Genomic DNA, 20277 nt, shown 5'->3' with positions numbered 1-20277 from the left:
GTGTGTGTTCTGTCGGCTGGTTTAACAATTGTAAGGACCTATCCTACTGTAGGGTAGCAACAGCTGTACTCATAATAATTAAGCTTGCAAATACAGAACTTGTAAAACAATAGTTAACATTTCACGAAACCCTCTTATAGGATTCCCATCACCAAATGCTTATTAGGGAGTAACTGATAAAATATGGTAACTCCTTAAAATGTCCATAACACGTACAAACATTATGGACTTTCTCCTCCCATGGAGTTAACTTAATAGATTCTCAACTTTCTCAACTTCTTCATTCCTCAACGTCCTTGATATGGCACCCAAAGTACAATTAAAATGACCCGCTTCTCACATTTAAATTGTGATTTCTAGTATTCGGCTTTCAATGCAGCTGAGCTACAGTTCTGAGGTGGGAACAGCTTTCCTCTGTAAAGAACGATCACTTCTGATCTTTCAGCAGTTTTGGTAGCCACCCTGTATCTGGCGTCAAGTTTGGAGTACTCAGTACGTCAGAGTCCAGGCTGAAGTCTGTCATCCGACTTGTTGCCGACCTATCCATGGGAGTGGATGAATTACACGCAATTATTTTATCCCTTGAGAAATTGCTCTCTTTTTTTCTTTGAAAAATCATATCAGAGCCACTGTTCGAGTCCACGGAAGATAACGATAGATTCAAATCTAACTCGTTAAGTAAACTATCGCACTCACTGCTCTCATTCTGGAAAGTCCCAGAGAATGTACTCTTTGAGGAGGAGGAGTAGTAATACGTCCACGCTAATCTTTTTTGGGCGTTCCTCTTTCTCTTTGCGGACAGTTCCGATGGCGACATATGCCAGTGTCTCTTGCAGTTTCGACAGCCGCAGGACATGACATAACTAGGAGTCTTGCGATAAAAGAAAGCCTCGTAGTCTGCTGCTGCAGTCCTTAGCGGATCATTGCAAGTATCCACGGATACGTATCTCTTCTTCACCGCTTGCAGTCTTGTACGGCGAATCTCTGCGTTCATGTGGCGTGCGGTGATCTCTTGAACCACCGACATTTTTTTGATCCTCTCTGCCAACAGCTTATCCTCCTGCTCATTCAACTGGCGAACCAGGTTCGAAAACTCAACCAATCGCTGACCAGAGCTAGCCATCCTCTGCAACCGATCTTTGATATTTTCTCTACCTCTGAAACATGTAAGTAATCTCAAATGGATCTATAAGGATCACTTGCATATAGTACTGCATCCAATCCTTAATGATTGCTTTGCATGCAATCTCAAATGGATCTAGATACTAATCGCATACATTAGCACTGTTACAGAGTCTCGTATGACTGAGATAGAGTATTATACACACAGTGTGCAATTTTACTTCACATGAATACTTAAAAAAAAAAACATCATATAGTAATTCATCACAAGGTCTTCCTCCATTTCATAAACTTGCTAGAAAACGTTGCTTCCAAAAGAGTTCTTTTGGTCAAAAAGAATACTTTCAAAAACTGTCATATGGTTCAGTAATCAATAATGAGGTCTTCCTCCATTTCATAAACTTGCTAGAAAACCTTCTTTTCTAAAGAGTTATTTGGGTCACAATATTTTCAAAAACTCATACTGTATATATGGTTCACTGATCCATCACAATATTTTCCTCCATTTCATACACTTGCTAGAAAACCTTGCTTCCTAAAGAGTTCTTTTAGTAACAATGAATACCTTTAAAACCTGTCCAATGGTTTAGTAATCAACAATGAGGTCTTCCTCCATTTTATACACTTGCTGGAAAACGTTGCTTTCCAAAGAGTTCTTTCGGTCACAATTCCGAAACAAAGTTGAAGCGAAAACAGTAACTGAGAATACTAACTCCACTTTGCAGACTGTATGATGACTATCAGACTGATTGTTGATCGTTAAATCGTACAAATATCACTTTTGTCTTTCTTGTCAGATCTAATTATTCAAAATGAGCTCTCGTTTACAATTTGAACAAAACAGGAAAAACCTTCTATGGTACTTCATACGAGACCTGTCCTGATAAACGTAACAGACTTCCAAGAGACATGTTGTGAACTGAGCTGCAGTCTAATGCGGAGTGTTTCTTCTTTCGATTCAATTAAATTTGCATAATTTGCAAGAAATTAACACATTTTACTGACCAGATTCCAGACTCTTTCTCGAGGCGACCATCTCTTTGTCTTCCGAGGTAAAGGTAAAGTATAGATCTGTGTATATCTGATATATAAGTAATTTGTCCTTATCACAGTATCACTGTCACACCTCTTTCATTTCCTAGTAAAAAATCTCCTGAAAAACAAAGCATTCCAACCTCAAATACAGTCTGTCAAAACAACCACAAACAGACGACCCAAAAGAGAAATGTCTTTCCGTAAATCCTGTGATGGTGACAATGCTTTTAACCTACCTCTCACGAGAATGGAACATTCTTCCAAAAGTACACTTGGTGTCATGCCCCAGATGTGTCAGGCTTCGAACATAAAATCAACTCTTAAACTTTTGATACTTTGGAACACTTCTCTGGAAATCAGGCAAAAGGTTATATGCTTCTGAGATAGATTTAAGAATTTAAAAATACCAAATTTTATGACCACCATGGTTGTTTCAAGAAAAATCAACTCTACATATAAACAACCACAATTTTAATGATTTACCCTGACTATACCCTTAAGGATCTTAAAAATACCTCAGGTTCCAGCACACCAGAGTAAACATTAGGCTCAAGAAAGCACAGCAAGGTAACCTAAAGCAGTAATCTCTTGTACAAAGATATTAAATTTTCAATTTGGTCAAGGTTTAAATTGTAAGTCAATTTATTTTCTCTTACAAGAAGGCCATTTAGACTCATTTCTAATAGTCTTTAATTATTGTCAAATAGAGAAACAGAAGACAGAGTTTTAAAGGTCATCACCTCTCCACGTTTTACTTTGCTGAAAGTTATTTTTTTGGTGCCAAGGCGTTTTCAAATGCACATTCTTGGAGTTGCTTGGATACTCTCTAAATTATTCTCAGATACAGAGTGGCATTTTAATAAACAGATGAAACAATTCCACGCCTGACTTCCAGGGTAAAACGTACAGTACCACGGTAGCTGGGGTAAGACCAATATACCGACCATTGTTTCACCTTACAGGTATATTTAGGAGCAAAGCTTCCGATCACCTTTAATAGAAACAAACAATAGTCAAATTTGTAGGATGAACCATGCAGACAGAACTAAAAGCAAAACAATCTTCTCCCAAAGATGTGGCACAAAAATTCACGACAGATACTGAACGATAGACCAAACTGTTGAAGGCAAAATGGCAGACCGGTGGTACTTGTGATCCTCTCGAGAGCTAAAAATAACATATCATCCACCCATAACATGGTATCCACCGTAAAGAAGAGGGAGGAGTGCAAAGTTATAAAAGAAAATTACACCCATGTGACAATAAAAATACCTAAACAGGAACAATATTCAGCTTGATCTTAAATGTAATAAGATATTATTTATCTCTGAGGATATCAGATAATGGGGGACCTCTCTCTCTATAGGATTATATAATATATGAGTTTACAAACTGGAAATGTCACTGTGTCATTGGTTCAAAGGGTAAACTAAGTACTTAATCTTTAACGCATCTCCAAAGTATGTGAGCTTTTCAAGCTATTAGTAGCTCTCTGGTAGAACTCCTGAGCCATTCTTTCTTATCTTATTGTTATCATTTTGCATTGGTATTCTGTGGATCAAATAAAGTTCAGATTCAATTCAATTCAACACATACTAGAGAATGTTCACTGGCTTGTCAATTGACACGACTTTCACTTTCACTTTCACTTTCACGAAAACAACCTTAGATGGTAAGTTTATTTGAAAAGGATTTAATAATTTTTGACCTTTCACCCGACATTGTTGATATCATAATTTATCCTTCGCCGCCGCCGTGGTACCTTGTTCAACTTTTAACTTGCAATGTCAAATATACCGTATAACTTCATGAAACTGCTCTCACCATAGCTCAGGAATTACAGCTCAGACAAAGGGGTACAGAATGGGAATTTTTCTTTAAAATGTTAAAATCAGAACTGCTAGCAAATATGCTAGAAAGTCAAAGAATGGTCACGCTTACTCCAACTTCAACTAGCATGCAATTTTTACCACCGCCTTAAAAATATTTTTCCCGACTGAAACATTTGTCTTATTTTAAACGCCTCAATATTAAGAAATAACTTGGAGATTCTGAACCACAGAGAAGAAAAAAATACTTTTGTAAAACTTCTAGCAAAAATTAGCATGCTAAAATTTGGAGCCAATAATGATGAGAGTGAAATCTCTAACAACCTTCAACTGATTATTTTCAAGGAAAGCTGCATTGTCCTGAAGGAGAGGAAGGAGGGAGGGGATCTAGGTAACAAGGAGGGATTGGGAGACAGGGAGGGGTGGGAGACTGTGAGACAGGGAGGGGGAGGGGACAGATGGTTCAGGGAGGAAGCAGAGACAGATTGTATTATCTCTCTGAGTGAACAGGAAGAAGAAATTGTTGTGCATAGCCCTGTTATATGAGTAAAATAAAGTAACTTGGACAGATTAACAAACTCTTGAACCTGAACACAAAGGTATCATAACCTGTCAAAATTACGTGTAATAAACGTCTTCTAAAATCTTACAAAACTTCTGTGAAAGGGAGGTTAACAGGAAAAGGGAAGGATTGGGGGCCGGACATAACTTCTGAGACCTCTATGATCTTGACTTTCACCAAATATTATGACAAAGTAAGGCTGATGCAGGAAGAGCAGATGTAGAGTACTGTACCAATTTTGAAGATAATATTACTGTTTATCGGGGAACCACCCAAATACATTTACCATGTCTGAGACCTCTCCATGATTTTGAAATTTTTCCCTTTGTGGAGGTCATCTAGGATTCTTTAACTGTGACACCGACATCTACGAATGATTTTAATGACAAGGTACGGTAATTCAACCAGAATATTTAAAGGATTTTCACCATTGATCTCTGTTAAACATGTAAGATAATGAACCGCAAAAACAACACCCAATAGCAAACTTTCCAAGGAGAATTCGAAAACAAGATCATACGAAAGCTGTCGGAGAACATTGCACATAGATGGAGAATCAATTTGGTTTATGCAATTCTGAATATATTTCATATTCTCCTTCTGGCCTTCATACTGTCATGCAAAACCAGCAGAATGTTCGTTTACAAGTATAATAAATGCATGGACCTAACATTTCGATCCTAACTAAACAATTTTGAAAAATTTCTTTAATACTGTGTATATATTGCTGTGACAGTTTCCATCAATGAGTGCCAAAATGATATTGGAACCCCCAAAATACCTAAACAGAATTTCTTTTCTTATTCATGATGATAACATTATATATTATCTTGAATATTCAATCAGTGAAAACAGATTTGCATGAGTCAAACAACCATTGTTAAAGTAATATTTGGCAACAACAAGCTCATTCAGTGATCCAGTACAGTATAAGCCCCCAAAACTTTGTTTTCACCACGCTTGGTATCTTTATTGGTAACATTCTTGTGCCAATTCGAACATATTTGAATACAATGAGGTCAAAAACCTTCTACAAGTGATGATAAGTAAATATAAAAACAGTGATGCATCGTAATTAACTGAACAGTATAGTGCAATTACTAAATGAGTATTTTAACGGCTCGTAAGAAATAAAAGCTTTGCCTCTTTGCTTAAGTTCTTTCTCAAGTTTAATAGCAAATTTTAACTATACAAAAAATCTCTACATCTCATTTCTGTGTTTGTAATTTTTTTACTGAAGATGAAGTACCTGTACTTGAGATGAAAAATTAAGATATTTTATGGGTGATTCACAGCAATACCCCCCCCAAAAAAAAAAAAAAAACTTATATACTGGTTTGGTGATTAATGAGCATTGACACTTACCTGTCTCTAATCTACATTTACGCTTTAATATCTACTTAATCTACATGACTGGAATTATTCTAAGACTGCCTCCATTGTATATTGCACAGGTTTCTACTGTAGGACATTGCCTACTTTCTCCTTCTTTCGAACTCTACCATTCAGAAGACAGCTACAGAACCAGAGTTTTCTGCATTCCGTATCGATTCTTCCAAGCATTTTGTTTTTCTCACTACCGTTACACTTTGGCGATCATTTATTGGATTGTTTTCACTCGAAACAAGATTTTCTCACAACAAGATTTATATTAAAACATAAGCGCTGTACAACACAAAAGCAAATTATTAAAAACAAACAAGACAAACAGAAAGTGACAGCTATGCACACAAAGTCTCTAAAATTGTTTATATGGAATTATTTTAGTAAAAACAGTAAGGTGATAAGCAAACCTTACTACTGTAGCATTTAAAGAACCTCAAGAGCTTGGTTTTAACAAAGTTACTACTTGCAAGATTGTAATTGAACAAAGCAAGACACCGTCACTGATATTTTCCTTCAAAGTTATGCAAGTGAGTAAGTGAATTTGAATTCATCCTCAAAAATTTTGGCCGGCAAATTACTTCAAGCTGCCCCATTCCTCCCTCCCAACTAAACAAAAAAGAATGAAGTTTGGGAATGGACATAAAATAAGGCTTGAAAGGTACAACATAGAAGAAACACATGCAGTTGGTAAGATTCAAGAGTAAATACATCGTCTTACAAATAACCAGCTTAAAACAAGAAAGAAAATTCTACGGTCACCAACTGGCAACTAATGTACTATACATGTACTATACAGTACTGCATACAAAATTTCATTTTTTGAATATATTATCATGGAATTACAAGGATTATATTTGTGTAGTCTGTTAAAGCTTCTTTAAGACCCTTGCAGCAACCCTGGAAATGTCAAGCCAACATTCAATAAATCACTGGATTTTGGTTTTATTGACCAGTTATTAATGCTATGATACATCTTATCTCAAGAAATTATTTTAAACAACCACATCATAGAAATTAAACATTTCTTGACAAGATTTCAGCATCAGTAGAATTATATTATTTTCTCAACAGTAAGTTTGTAGGAAGAGCGTACTTGGAAATTTCTCGCTTTCAGTAGTGATTGGCTTTTTGAATTGCTAAAGTTGAATCAGAATATCAGACAAACAGTTCTTCCCAAAGTGTCAAACCTAGATGACTTTTCATTGGATTGAACTATCAATGTTTCACTTCTAATCATCCAATAATTGAGAGATTACATCAATAAAAACCTAAAATTTCAATTCTATTTTTTTGAGGTCTCAAAGCTGAACTTTCCAACACTAACACACAATCAACTCCCGGTGTAAAGTCCCTTTTCAACTATCAATTGTACCCTGCCTTGGGGAATGACACCAGGAGACTGCCCCAAAATCTAAACAAAATCCTTACCTTATAACTCTGGTGTGGGCCTTCAAGGTCAGATCTAGTGTCCACTCATCCGAAACGGAGTTGTAAATTTCCACGACTTGATTTGACTGAGGGAATAGAAAGCAACACGAGAATAAAATCTTTGATCGGCTAAGAGAACGGTAAAATGAATCTGTTTCATCCTTACGCTGCATACTGTATGTGATAGTACAACATCTGCACCCTCCTGTTTGTATACAGTTTTTGCTGTAAAACAGTTGTGATGTCACGGATATTAGATGTTTTGAATAGGTAAATAACTTGCTTTTCACTAACATTTTCATCCAATTTTCAAGGTTTAAACTGAATTTGTATACATGTATACTATAGAGGACTTTCATGGTTATTCCACACGCATTATTACATTCACTTAGAAAGCTGTATCTTGTGTTGACATTGTCGCAGTCAATTTATGTAATGTTCTGATCCTTGCAGGATGACTTGAGGCACGAAAAATTTATCTACCCCTTTTTGTAATTTTTTGAGAAATGACCTTTTAAACCTGTGCTTGTACTCCTACTAAAAACCTTGTACTTTTAATGCAGGTCTTGCATGTACACAACATACAAAAATATGAAATCTATCCAACATTCCCTTTATGAGATATAGTCCTTTATGACAAACTGTTTATATGACCACAGATGGGACTGTACACACAACTGTAAGAGTTATCGGTGCTATCAAAATGAGGGTAATGAACTCACAGCGACTGCAAAGACAAGACTATGGGATCGGTGAGGATTCCACTCGGCTGCCGAGACATCTAGCTTCATCTTACTTTTCCTGGGAATACAGACCACTTTCCCATTAGGCAGGTGATCAAGTTTGATGACATCAAAATTAAGACGGCTGAAAAAGAAAGAAAAGGCAGTCGATAAAGAACTATAAAGTTTCCCTTAAATCTTGAAACCACTTTACAACAATGTTATTGAATAAATATTTCACACTACTCGAATGGAAACATACAATTGTTTCATTTTATCCACTTGTATCCCTGCCCTTTAATCAAAGCTTAATTGACAACAGAATCTATGTACAGTCCTGATAGGTTTTCTAAACCATAGGAGGTAACAGTTCATGTAATATGAAATGTCTGACAGCATCTGCACTTCCAAGAACAAAGAACACACAATACCACTTAACAAATATAATAAGTAATAACATAAGGCTATTGTTTATAAGGCTCCATCATAGAACTGTCATGCATACATTATAAATTAAACTATTTTCAAAACTATTTATGAAAACTATGAACTCAAATTGAATACACTACTTGTGCAACTGTTGTGTCTCTTTAACTCTTGAAATCTTTAACTAGCTTCATTTTGTACTGACATGAATGAAATCCCTAATGGGCAACAATTCCTAGCATCCATCCCTAGCAGGGAGCAATAGTAGAGGGGAATTCCCCAGTAGGGAGCAACATCTTGGTCAACTGTCATCATGATCCAGCAGAGGGACAGCCTTTACAACATATAAATCTAGAAACATTACTATAGATGGTATGTGCTTCATTGGCTACAGTATGTCGATTGAACTAATTGCTCAAGTAATGAAGCCAATAACCTAGAATCTAACCTACTATGTCAACAATTTAAATTGTATCTGCCCGATATATTGTGTGAAGCATTCACAAAGTGAAGGCAGTGATATGATTGCATCTTTACAACTTCACTGGTAAAAATAGGTCATACAATATAAGCAGTTGGTGTTAGAATGGGACGCAAGCTTGTTTTAATGGGACGCAAACTTTTCTGGGGACTTGCGTCCCTGAGACACAAACTTTTTTCCTCTCGTAACATACTGTATACTGTGTAGGCATGTTTATGGTGAAGGCATTACTGTCTTCTGCATGTACCATGAAAACTCCTTTGAAGAGGCTGAAGAGGTAGTCACTATTTTGGCATCTTATGGAAAGTGTGAGCAATAATTTAAATAAGATATATATATATTGAACAAAAGTCTTACCCGGCTAGCAGAGCTAACTGCCCGGTGCAATCAAGAGCCAAAGCACTGGCCTGTAAGAAGAAAGAGTAAGTCATAACATTCTGTTAAAGACTGTCTAAGCTCAGCAGAAAATGGGAATTTCTGTTACAGTAAAATGCTTCTAGCTATAACTGAATGATTGATTACTACATAACATTCACTAAAGTCTCAAAGGTTTCAAGAAGAGTTTACAGTTTAATGCTTTCATATGATTCAATGGGTAGTGATAAATATCAAATTGTGTACTGAATATGTCTTCTGTTAAAGGAATCGTGGACTTCAACTATTTTAATTGAATGTCAGACATGGTTCTATGAAACATTGAGCTCAAATTGAATACATACTGATGCAACTGTGTGTATCTTTGACTAAGTTTTTTTTTGGTACTGTCATGAATGAAATCACTAGCAAGGAACAACATCTTGGTCATCATGATCCAGCAGAGGGACAGCCTTAAACAAATAAATCTAGAAACATTAACCTATAGATGGTATTTGCTTCATTGGCTATGTCGATTGAACGAATTGCTTAAATGTTGAAGCACAATATACTTAACAAAACTAACCCACTCTTAAATTAACAAACAATTAATATTGTCTAACCCTATTGTTGATGAATCATAATCTGATTTGTTCCCTAGAGAAATCTGCCAATTCACCTTCCACACATTAGTCTTGAATGATTTGTAGTCACCTTGACCTACACACATACTATGCAGGGGTGTCGGAGCCGGACCAATAATCACGGCGCAAAAAAAAAAAAAACCCAAAGAAGTAGGACTAAGAAAAAAAATGGCAAAAAATAAAGAACCAAAATGAAACATACTTCAAAATGTGTTTCAGAAGATTAGTCGGGTGGCAGGGGTTTTGTTTTCAAGCTCGGGAAGTGCCATTTCCTGCAATCTGGGAGACATTTTTTCAAAATTTTCTCCATTAATGCTACACGCCAACAATGGTGGCACGTAGCGTAGTTTGACCTACCAAACGTCCCCCCCCCCCCCCGATAATTATGATAGACGGCCACACTCTGATCTGCCGTACCAATCCAAAAAAGCTTCCGACGCCCCTGCTATGGCTTACGTTTATTTTTTCAATATAGCTTACTGACAAAACATAACAAAAACTTTGAAAGAAACTTAGGCCTAACAGTTAAACAAAAGTTATATTTTTAGTTCTGAGTGTAAACTCACATATCAGGTTAATAGCTGAGTGGAAGCTGGTACTTGGTAGCAGAACTAAAATGATATAATTTTGAAGTTGCAAGTAGGCTACCTATGCCTAGGTAGTTCAATGGACATGAGCAACTATAAAAATGTTACCTAACCTACAGTAGGTCTAACCTGGACCTTAGTTATTTAATTTTAAAGTGCAAATGGTGATTCGTTAAGGTAAATCGCATCAGCTTGATCTATACCTCACTAGATATAAGCCTAGCACTTGGCTAGGACAAGTCTAAGTAACACTTACACTAGTTCTATTTCAAGGGCAGGCCTATAGTATTTGGAAGTCTCTCATCACGACGTTAAGGTCTACAGTAAGAGACTAATTCCGCGAATTTTTCTAGATTCGGTTAGGCCTACAAGCCAGCCCCAAATGAAGAAAAGTGGACACGCCTGTTAATTAATATAATATAACCAACTCAATTTTGGATAACTATCTTACATTTCTCGGCAATGTTGTTTTTAGCGGGTTTTCAGTGCTCCATCTCGCAGCCATAGTCTTAGTCAGTCAGCTTTACCCGTCCTTATATCGGGATCTTACTGCTTACGGCTACCTGACTCCGACAGCATATTCTTACATAATGAGTGTTTCATGTGTTTATATTCACCGACCTTCCAGACAAACATATTACAGCTGTGATGTTTTTTTCTTTCCGTATTGGAGATATTCATTGTTCAAAAAGTTAGATCAAAATGAGCTGGAACAGACAAGTGTGATGTCAGTGGTGGAAAACAACAGAAAATCGTGTTTTAATATCAAAGTTTGATTGTATTTCCTAAATAATAGTAATAAAAATAATAGATGAATAAAAAATAAATAGTGGAAAATAAAGAAAAAAATTACACATCTTGTCAGTTTATATGATATCACTCATGCTTATTCAATTTTGCTTTGGTACACAACGTTTATAATATATGAACATAAGGACATGTAGAAATAGACTGATAATAGCACCAGGTTGTTCGGATTAAGTTCATGCTACCTTTTTGGTTTTCGATGATTATCGTAACCATAATTTTGTAGTCATGCAGGCGGCTATGTGTGTGCGTATGCGTATGTGCACTTGGTTTTGTTGATATTGCTTTTAGTTTGTTCTTGTGTGTTTAAAACATAATGGGTACGTCGAACAACTACAATGTGTGATTGTAATTATTACCTATATACTTTGATCGTAATAACGCATATAGTTACAAACAAACGTATAAAACATGTTTTGAACACACACTCACGCAATCGTTTAACTGCTAATAATTAGGGACATGTTAACCATTTTATCAAGTGAGGAAACGTTTATAAATTTTGTTATTTTTAATAAATGTAAATATGATTTTATTTTAATTTTGAATTAATAAAAGCTTGTCCCTATTCACATCGTTCATGATACAATTTTATTTGAATTTAAGTTAACGATAATTAGATGGGCACCAGCATTGTTTCTATAGCTTGTCTAGTTTGAGATCAGCACCCTTAAATAAGATGAAACCTTCATCTAGATGGTTATAATGACTACTTGGGAATGTTTATATCACTACATTTACGATAAATATGATCAAATATGAATACGGCCTCCTGTCAAAGCTATATACAAATAGGCGATTCTTTGGTGGCCATTATTAAGTGCAGATATTGGCTATTAGTGAGGGCTTTAAATGAATGCCATTGTTATGTCACATTTCACTTATCTGACCTTTTGCCTGGCATGGCTGACCATTATTAAGTTCAGATATTTACAATTCCCGCTATGCATGAACCGCCATTGTTATGTCACAACTCAATCATAAGACCATTTGTAGTGACATTTCATACATAACATTGTTATGTTACCACTCATTTGTTTTGCCTGGCATGGCTATGAGCGAGGGGCTATGCATGTAGGGGGCTATGCAACCTTTTTGAATGGAATGTTTCAAAGTGAGGTAAAATGATGAAATAATACTGAAAGCCTTTCATTCCTCCATTTATGATAGTTAGTTTCAATGAATTACAAAATTATCAAAGACACTTAGTGATGCATATGGCATCTAGATCAGTGTTTGTGATTTGTATGAAGGACAAGAATTTTGGGTTAAGTAATTAGCATATTACATAAAACAATAGATTGATACCAGCATTTCAGGTCTGGACTGAGAACGCAACTCCATCTTCTTTGCCCGAAAAGGAGCTAGTATCCCAGACATTTTGTATCTTACAGATTAGCTTTAAAACATAAAAACAAAATAACACTCATTTTTTTTCTTTTCTTTCATTTTCTTGTAATAGCGACCTGTCTTCATTAGTATGGAGGGAATTGGTATAAAATTTTCAACAAAATATTGCCCCGAACTTGTTCTACCATTTTCATCAATTTCTTCATACAAACAATTATAAGTAATCCATATTATATTGCAATGGATCAAACTGCATGGAAACAGTTGGTTTTTGCAACTGCAAAGGCCTTTGAAAATGAAACTGTTAACAACTACTCTTTCTCATTCTGATTGAAACCTGCTGATTCAATTGAAAAGACAAGGCACACATTTTTTAGACAACTTCCACTTCTCATATTAAGTATAATCATACTAAAGTTCTCCAGATTTAACAATCCAATACATAATCGATGATGTTAATTTCCAACACACAGGGTACAGAATATTTAGTATAGCCAGATGGAACTTATTCTTAACCAAACACAAAACAAATGTAAGTTTGTCTTAAAATAAAACCATTCAGGTCAAACTACATCTTAACCACCTCTACTAAGAATTCCCAAAACTGCCAAATTTATTTACCTTATCTTTTAGATTACCAACAGCCACTTTTTGTTTGCAATCAACAGACATTTAGAATTGCATAAAATAACTATATGTTTTTTGAACAAAATTTTGCTAAAATGCCTTTGTCAGAAATATTACTGATCACATCAAAGTTCAAAAAAGTTCAGAACTAACAAACTCCAACTTACCACAAAATCTCATTTTTTTTTTTGTTTTTTTTTTTGAAAGTTTCAATTTTGGACATCAAGACTTTGAACTTGACTTACAAGATGAAACCTTTCTAATCTTCACATCTTTCCTTGGATTAAAATAGGCAATTTATAATTTATAATAATTACTGACGACAGTACTTTTGGACGAATCTTCAGCCTTTGCCAACAATATTATCAACCACATTGAAGTTGCATCACACCCTTCTGTAAAGAAGAACAGAAAAAAACTGTGCATAAAAAAAAAGTTTCCATCTTTATCTGTAAATGTGAAATGCAAAAGCACCGATAAGCATAAAATTGACAGCAGGATCTCCAAGTGAAATCACAGCATAGCATGTAACAATTAAACCCAATACTGTGAACTTCCAAGTTTAACATACAGCCTCTTGAAAAATCAAAGTTTGTGAGTCTTTCCTCCAATGTCTGAGAACCTAAAGGTGGTGAAACATTTGGCAAGGAGTAGTAGCACATTAACTTGAAGGATGACACTCATAACGATGACATAATGACTAATGCTGAAAGAGAAGAAAGGGAAAAAAATGAAAGAACAATTAAATAAATGTAACTTACTCAACTTTTACAGTAAGTTTTATAGTTTTAAACTAAACAGTCTTTACTTTAATTTACATTAAAGACTATATGTGAATATGCTGGCATATTTATTCTATGATGATGCAGATCTATCAAATATTAAAAAGTTGATTGTTTTAAACAGCTTCCTTTCTTGTAATGATCTACACTGTAATTGACTTTAAATAGTATCAAAGGAAATGAAGCAAGATTATCTAAAATGATCATACAAAAATATGTGTATATCGTATCTCTTCGACAAATCCCTGGGGAAATGGTGTAGAATGAATTGGTTTATGAGGAAAAAGCAATAGCTTTTAAGCCTCATACGTAAGGGTAATGATATACTTTGTAGTGGAATTTTAGTATCAATAGACATCAAACCAAATATCTAAACCAACTATCAGCAGAAAAAATAAAGAAATCAAATTTCTTCACAAATCCATGAGGAAACTTTATTGAAAGTAGTTTTACCACAACAAGCCAATTTCAAGCCAGGTTTTTAAATTTTTTATTTTATTAAACCATGATGAAAACAAACCGACAGTCTTAACTTCACTCAATTATCAAAACCAAATCCACTGATAACTATTTTCACGATGATACATACAGTATTTGTAGATAGTGGAATAGCACCCTCTATTAGCCGTCACTCTCTGTAACCATGTACTGAATGAACATATAGTATCGAGAACCAAAACTGACTCTCCCAGCATCTCTTTAATCATCGAACCATCGATCGTAAGCACTTATTAGGCTCAGTAAATAAATTTCTTTAATCAAGAAGATTAAGAACCTAGTATGACTAAAAAGTATGGAATGCAAATAGGGCAAACTCATTTCGTTGTCTAAACTAAGTTTGTTGTTGTCAAACTAAAGTTGTTGCTGCTGTTTTACCACGCTGTTGCTCAAACTCACATTGATGTCTAAACTTCTGTTGTCTAAACTTACGTTGTTGTCTAACCTTATGTTGTTGCCATCGGCGCTGTTCAAAATTGCTCCACCGCGTAATGTAAATATAATAAAATAGAAAAGACTCAACTTACCTTGTACCAATCTCCAGCCAGCTACCAGAATCTCGTACCAGGAAGAAAAATTGCAACGCCATGCAGTCTGACATTAGCAGCACGACTAGGAATAGACTTGTGGTCGGTACTCGTAACGCCGTGTGGATGGCATGGAATGTACACGTCACAAGAATCATTAATATTGCAATCTGGTGACAAAGGACGCAAACACCTCTCATATAAGCTCCTTATAATCAACTTATAATGATGCTACCAAGTATAGGCTACAATGAAGATACCAGCCAAAACTTTCAATAATTCTTTCAACTCCTGTTGATTTAGGGTTTGTTCGGTAGTCCACACTATCCCCTCCCTTGCTCTTCAAATGACCAACATTTGCTGATACAAAAAACGAAAAAAAGTTGTGAATATGAAAAAAATATAAATATTTGATCAATCTGGACTCCAAATAACGCTAGTTTTCCCAAAGAATTATGATTTTCATCATGTACAAGACAAAACCTTCCTAGATGGTTTCTGAAAGATATGTGTCTTCCAAATCAGTAAAGAAGTAACATTTTAAGTAAATATATACAGCAATGTGCAAAGTTCAAATTCCAAAAGTACTCACTTTCCATAGAAGAAGTGCTCCCATCACAAACGGGTTATAAATGGTTAGGAAACAGTAAACTGACGATGGATCGAAACTGAAAGAAAAATCAAAACAATTGTGGGTTTATTATTATACTTCATGTTATGTTTGTCAATGAAAATGGTTTGTTCATGATTGTGAACTGCATTGTGGTCAAGAGGTTAAGGCAGTGGACTTGTGATCTAAGGATTGCAGGGTTCAAGTCCTGGCCAGATCATTGCGTTGTGACCTAGGGCGAGGCACTTCATCTCCATTGCCTCTCCACGCAGGTGTATGAGGGGGACTTGCGAGGTACCTTGTAAATATAGTTGTGTTCGAAGGTTTGTGGCTGCACCCTATGGGAATTCCCCTGGGGGACACATGGATGTGGTGCACTGTGGTGCCCTAAGAGAGATTGATTGAATTGTGTACGCTTTGGTAAGTTGTAAAGTCGTGTGGGGAGGCCTTAGCCTCAAGCAAGACTTTAAAGCAGCATTTTGCGTTGGGTCGCTTTTTTCCACCTTTTTAACATGTGCATCGATTTTTTTACATGTATCAATCATAAAACAGCAAACTAAGATAACATCCAAGTTTCACCCTGCCAAGAGCGTTAATTAGCGAGTAATTAACGATTTATATCGATAACGAGTAAAAGTGTCCTCGACAAAGTTTTCATATCTCCCTATCCACTAGTTTGAATTCCACCAATCAGTGAATAGTATGTTTATTCATGAGCATTTTGCGTTTGGTCGCCGTTTTCTACTTTTTTGACATGTCCATCGAGTTTTTTACATACATCAAATCACAAAATAGCAAATTAAGATATTAGCCAAGTTTTTTCCCTGCCAAAAACGTTAATTAGCGAGTATTCCACATACAAAATTAAATCGCATTCAGTTCCCAAACCCACTAGTTTGAATTCAACCAATCAGAGATGCAGGTTTAGTTATGAGCCGTTGCTAAAAATAGATTCAAGACTTTGCGTTGGTACAACTCCCTGGTACAACTGCCATATAGACTGTACACAAATCAAGCGTGGTGTTATATTACGTATCTGTCAATGACGTTCGTAGTGTTTAAATATTCATATTATGGGCGAGGTTTATTGGGTTCCCAACGGAAAATATCTTGGAGAACAACACAGTTGAAAGTTGCAATTTTTTCGACTTTTATGCCACCATTTGAAGTAAAATATAAATAGATAAGCTAGTAATGTATGTCGTTATGGCATAGTGGAGTCAGTGAGGTTGAGAAATACCATAGTCGAGGACGCAAAATGCTGCTTTAACCTTCAACTTTTTAAAAAACAAAATTTTGTTAATAGATGTACAAGAAAGCATCATGTTGCTTTGAATAAGTACCACAATAAACCCATTGAGTGCACCAACAAGACTCCAAAATCTATTTTATTTTTAATGACACATTCTACTAAACTTCAATGCTTCATGTGAATGGTATGTCCAAACTTCGACAATCAGAGCAGTGGAAAAGAGCCAAATCGCTCCATAACAAGATTTAGATTCTGGTATGCAATCAGACAAGGTCTGTCTACACATCTGTCATGAAAGGTTTGAATGGCCTACTAGATTTAATTGTAAAGAGATGCTATCATCTGATTTGAGAAATAAACAGAATTTACACATCTGTTTTTTGGGGAAAAAGAGTCTGGCACGTCAGTTCTCCAACGGATGTTGCAGACCAGCTATGATGAAACATATAAGATACACTGAGATTTAGAACTTTCACATAACATTCTTTTCAATATCATTCTTAAATTTTAGAGTCGCTGGTAACATTACAATGTAATGAAAAGCCAGTGTATTTACTAGAAAAATTACTTGAGGTGATTATCTTAATACTAGCAACTGAGAGAGAGAGAAGTTGTGGTTGGTGGTGGTGGTTTGTGGTGGGTGGGGAGGGGGAGGGAGGAACACTTTGTGGTATATAACATGCACATTGCTACATATTGTTTCCATGAAACAATGTACACTGCTAAGTCTGTTGCTTTCATTGCAAATTTAATGGTATGAACTATACACTTGTGAAGTTCTTGTATTAAAATGCAATGACCTGCTTTTGTTGGCCACAATCTTATTTCTTCATAAAATGTAGAAAAATGATGCCTGTACAATTCTACTACTATCATTTACAGTCTCAACTAATCCAACTTGGTAGATACCATTAAATCTGAACAGCTGTCAGTGTTTATCAAGTATTTCTTTGAAATACATCCCCCCCCCCATCCCCCCCTTCTTAGTTAGTATAAGAACTTTGAAAATGCAAATTACCTGTTCACGCTTGCTATATTTCCTGTCCCAAAGAAAGAGGTGAGTATGAAAAATACAAAAAAGAAAGCACATCTTAAGTCCGCCACTTCCAACTTTCTGGGAGGCCCTTTGTTCAAATCGGCTACATCCGTGAATGAAACATCCCACAACTGAAATGATAAAGTAGACAAAAAAATTGGAATGATAAAGGGGCAGATGAAACATTTTGCTATTAGAAATTAGCTTTAATAACATCCATGTATGTTGCCCGAACTTCAAAGCTTCAACTCTTCACATCACTATAACAGGGTTAAGATGGCTCGGTTTGATCCTGTGCACTGGAAAATGCGCATTACAAAGTTGATGGACCTTGCAGTATCAGATTCTCAATGTAAACTTTTCCACTGTATGATTGATTTTACTAGACATACAGGGAGTGTAAAGGCCATGTGACATTTTTCCCAAACATGTAATTCTGATGGATGGGACACTTGTTTTATATTTCATACGTTACAACATTAGAGTACATGTATGTTCAGTATCCCCCACCCCCCCCCCCCCGATCCCCACCTTAACATTCCCCTCCTAATTTATGTGAGCTTTCAAATATACTAAGAAAAAGAAATCATGGTAAATTTACCTTCATGCTTCCCATTTTGGAGAGCCTCTGTTCACATAGCAACCACTGTAACATCAGTAAACAAAGAAATAGACAAAAGAGACCCTCATGTCTTCAAAAGAAATTTGGTTAAGGAGGCAAAACCAAATCATTAAAGCTTAAGCTGTACTACGTAATTGGTAATGCAACAACTGCAGCAGTCATTTTACCAACATTAAGAAGACTTGACCCTTTCTATTTTGAGAGAAGCAAATTTGACACAGGACCCATAGATGCCCGTTTCACGAGGCATGTCTATTAAATATCATTTTTACTGGTAATGTAACTGAGTCCTGGAAATTCCAAGACTATGTCTGAAGTTAATGGACTGCATTGTAATAGATAGTATAAACATAGAACCCCACAGTCCAACCAAAATCAGTCTAGAATGTGATAGACCCCTCATTTCTCCAACCCCAATCAGAAAGCAATCATTCTGTCATAAGGATACGAGGTGCTAAGCATTATGTACGTTGCGGCAAATGCCAAATCGATGCTCAGGAGCCGCGGTAACATCGTAGTAGAGACCGCAGCAGGTGCAAAGAAGGATGCAAAGAGTATACACCAGCTGAGAATCTGATTGACCAATGGGAGACCTTTACCCTCTTCTACACTTGCCCACGTTGAGTAGACCAGAAAGGTTGCCATGGCAACCACAAAGAGCTGGCCAGGAAAGACTATTGATTTGTAGCTCAATGGTAGCTGATTCCAGCAGACGATACCAACTGCAAGAATGAATATTCCCGCCAGAACGCTGAAGTAAAATAAAAGATGTAAACTAAAATGAACGGTTATTGGGTCAGTAGAACAGCTTGTTCTCCTTCACTAAAAGCAAACATGAGACATCATCCCATTGGCTGCATTTTCCATCAAAAACCCATTTGTTTAACATTGTTCCATACAAGCGACAAGAGAGTTTAATTTTTTTTCTCAAACTTTTGCAACCAGCTAGTATAAACCCTAGTATTCACTTGATAACAGCCAAGAAGGTTGTATGCAAGTTATGCAGGACCCATTGTCGATTTGCGAATAATCACCAAATGAATACAAATGCAACAATTATCAATATACGTTGTGGCAAGACTGCAATGTACTCAATGAAACCCATCACGTTGCACTCGGCAGCAAATTTGTGACACATTCCTCACAAAATATACAACTTGCACATTTCATTGGGTTACCAACAACTAGAAGTTTAGAGATAACATGACTATACATAACCACATTAATAAAGTCATCAGGGGTTCTATCCAAACCAAGAAACATTTGTGTCTCACAAAACATCAAAATGACGGTAATATTCTATCATTCCAGCTCGCGATATGCAAACACAAAACGTTGTTAAAACGTTATTAAAACGTTTCTTCTTTTGTTTTGATAACGTTATTTGTGGTGTAATAAATGTGTCACGAAAACGTTTTCAGGCTATTATTTCAAAACATTTTTTCGTTAAAACATTAATATAACATTAATATCTCATAAAAACGTTATGCGACGTGGTGTTATAAAAACGTCGCATAACGTTTTTATAACACCACACTTAACGTTATAAAAACATATTTTAGAGGCTCTTTTAAAAATGTTATGACAACA

At 35.9% G+C, this 20277-nt stretch overlaps 2 protein-coding genes across 4 annotated transcripts in view; both read right to left on the bottom strand.

The window, feature by feature from the left end:
* Positions 1 to 11182, bottom strand: part of LOC139965326 (GATOR2 complex protein WDR59-like) — a 45519-nt gene extending 34337 nt beyond the window's left edge. Inside the window, exons 1-4 of the mRNA XM_071967568.1 lie at positions 11028 to 11182; positions 9349 to 9398; positions 8085 to 8229; positions 7363 to 7448 (exon numbers count right to left, since the gene is read on the bottom strand). Of these exons, the coding sequence (XP_071823669.1) occupies positions 7363 to 7448; positions 8085 to 8229; positions 9349 to 9398; positions 11028 to 11081 (335 nt within the window). The 5' untranslated portion in view covers positions 11082 to 11182. The remainder of the gene's footprint in view (positions 1 to 7362; positions 7449 to 8084; positions 8230 to 9348; positions 9399 to 11027) is intronic.
* Positions 11183 to 13565: 2383 nt separating this feature from the next.
* LOC139965327 (GPI ethanolamine phosphate transferase 1-like) overlaps positions 13566 to 20277 on the bottom strand; it is a 32252-nt gene continuing 25540 nt past the window's right edge. For all 3 annotated transcript variants that reach the window (XM_071967569.1, XM_071967571.1, XM_071967570.1), the window contains exons 14-19: positions 19136 to 19438; positions 18667 to 18757; positions 18048 to 18196; positions 15760 to 15835; positions 15168 to 15337; positions 13566 to 14066 (exon numbers count right to left, since the gene is read on the bottom strand). In XM_071967569.1, coding sequence (XP_071823670.1) covers positions 13946 to 14066; positions 15168 to 15337; positions 15760 to 15835; positions 18048 to 18196; positions 18667 to 18757; positions 19136 to 19438 — 910 coding nt within the window. In that variant the 3' untranslated portion in view covers positions 13566 to 13945. The remainder of the gene's footprint in view (positions 14067 to 15167; positions 15338 to 15759; positions 15836 to 18047; positions 18197 to 18666; positions 18758 to 19135; positions 19439 to 20277) is intronic.

This window comes from Apostichopus japonicus, chromosome 3, assembly GCF_037975245.1.
Source record: "Apostichopus japonicus isolate 1M-3 chromosome 3, ASM3797524v1, whole genome shotgun sequence".
NCBI classification, from domain to species: domain Eukaryota; kingdom Metazoa; phylum Echinodermata; class Holothuroidea; order Aspidochirotida; family Stichopodidae; genus Apostichopus; species Apostichopus japonicus.
The sequence above is the reverse complement of the archived record's forward strand: the minus strand, read 5'-3'. Positions and strand labels throughout refer to the sequence as shown.